At 38.2% G+C, this 2,212-nt stretch overlaps 1 protein-coding gene across 1 annotated transcript; it reads right to left on the bottom strand.

The window, feature by feature from the left end:
- Nucleotides 1-372: 372 nt before the first annotated feature.
- LOC127750227 (uncharacterized) lies at nt 373-1,823 on the bottom strand. Its single transcript, XM_052271241.1, has 5 exons — nt 1,736-1,823; nt 1,335-1,635; nt 1,193-1,244; nt 888-965; nt 373-776 (listed from the first exon to the last, which is right to left on the bottom strand). The coding sequence occupies exons 2-5, from the start codon at nt 1,629-1,631 to the stop codon at nt 598-600; spliced, it is 606 nt and encodes a 201-aa protein (XP_052127201.1). The 5' UTR covers nt 1,632-1,635; nt 1,736-1,823; the 3' UTR covers nt 373-597.
- Nucleotides 1,824-2,212: the final 389 nt, after the last annotated feature.

The raw sequence follows: 2,212 nt of genomic DNA, 5'->3' as shown, positions 1-2,212 counted from the left end.
CAGGCCTTATTGTCTTGTTTTAATCAAAACCATACTCCTGTAACTTTGGGAAATATGACTAATTACATACAATTAGATATCCGCTTGATGTAGGAATACTGGTTATGACTAAAATTAACCATTGTAATTATAGTGACCACTAGAAAACAATCCTTTAAATTTCTATTCTTAGAGCAAAAAACGTACAAGTGCATAGCACATTAAGGCATTTATTTAGCAAATAAAAGAACTTTATGTTGAAATACAAATGCACATATAAAAGAAGTAAGCATATCTGGAAAGACATGTGTAAGACATGTTACAAATGTAAAAACAAAGGTATCCAAAAATTAAATAAAAATATTTCAGTCAAAAGCAGAGAAGTTTGGGCATTATTAATAGGTCTCCCTCTTGCTCCTGGCTCTAAGAACATCTACAAGATAATTATTTTAATAAACAGGAGCATTAGTTAAGCAATGTGGTCCGATAATAATAGGGAAATATTTGACAAGTCTCCCTTTCAAAATAGAATCCATGAGAAATACACATTTTTTTTCAAGGAGAGAATTATGTTGCTTAACCCAACTGACCAACAGCATTCAGCAGGTGAGCATCAAATTATGAGAGATCAATAACTTCAGCTTCTTCAGGAACAGTAGGTAATTTCACAATTTTCCGGCACACAGGGCACTTGCCAGCATGACGGGCCCACAGCTCAAAGCAGTACCCGCAGGACACAACTGTGCACCGGTCACACACCTGTGGATCCTCTGCTGTTTGTAAACATATAATACATTCTGCAAATGAAAAAATAAGCATTTTAAAAAGGTGAAACCTGTGCAATAAACAGTGACTTAAAATATAACAGGGGAGACGAGTATGCACTACGGCTCCAAACAAATGCTTACCAGGTTCATGAGATGGTGACAACAAATCTTCTCTATCAGGATCACCATCCATATTTCCATCATCTTCATTGTGGCATTCTTTCAAAGAAAAACAGAGGAGAGTCATTAGAACATCTAGTCAAAGATATAAATGTTATATATTACTTTGCTCTACATTTAAGAAAATTCCAGATTATTCAACGTGATATGATACACAAATGGTCCTTGCCAAAGCAAAAAGGTGCAAACCAAATATACTAATATAAACCATTGTTCATCTAAGTAAATATATTTCCATTGATAAATAATGAAACAGAAAAACAAACCTGATGGGATTTCTTGAGTTTGTGTCGGCAAGTTTGTGTCAGCATCATTCGTCTGTAAAACAGCAAATGTTCTTTTATTTAAAAAAAAATTGTTTAATAACCTTGACAGGGTTTACTGGAACAAATGTACTGAGTGACCTACTTCAAAATTGCTATTAATTGTAAGATTAGGTGGGTTGGGCGGAGATAGATATGTCACAAGCCGTTGCAGTTGGTGGAGTCGTGCCAATTGTTGCACGGCCAGATGAGTCACAGCAGCTGTAGGTTGCATATTGTATGGACTGTATGGATTGTACGGATAAAATCCTGAATACATAATGGGGCCCATACCCATGGCCCATGGTGAGTATACGGGTCCTGCTGAAGGGCAAAAATGATTTGACCACCCAGTTTGGGAACGATGACGCCGCCGACTACCGTTTCTTCTATAGCCTGGCATGGCGCTGCAAAATATGAAATAAAATATTTCAATCAGTGATGCAAACAGTATAGTCATATATGAATAGCTGTTATTATTAATAAGTAAGCATTTACGTAACGTACTTTTGGTCGTGATCTTACAGTTCACTAAAAAAAAAGATCAGAAGAGAGAAAAGGGGGCTGTAGGGTTAGGGTAGAGGATTACCGCTTGTTACCGCTCGCTATAAACAAAAGGCAATCGACCGCTGTTGTTTTCTTGAAGGCGTGGCTTGTTGTTGATGTTGTTTTTGTTTAGGTAGGCGGTAGTGTTGTACTGACCACGCGTCCTCGTCGCTGTGCCCCTGTTCTCGTGGTACTCACGGCTTCTTGATATTTTTGAGTTGTAGTGACTGTGTGAGATGCATTTCAAACCGAAATGGAAGGCATCAGTGCAAGTTATTCTGTAAGATTTCGTCTTGTCCGTTTTGTGCCTGTATTAATGCGATTGATTGTTGATTGACTGGTTTAATTCTCTTTTGCAGCCTCCTGTGTATTCTCCACCTCGGCGCCGATGCGATTCGATTGATCAGGGAGAATGGCTTCAGGGATGGGACCCACTTC

This window comes from Frankliniella occidentalis, unplaced genomic scaffold, assembly GCF_000697945.3.
Source record: "Frankliniella occidentalis isolate FOCC.00 unplaced genomic scaffold, Focc_3.1 Scaffold155, whole genome shotgun sequence".
NCBI lineage: Eukaryota > Metazoa > Arthropoda > Insecta > Thysanoptera > Thripidae > Frankliniella > Frankliniella occidentalis.
Note: the sequence above shows the minus strand (reverse complement) of the source record. Positions and strands in the feature narration are given on the sequence as shown.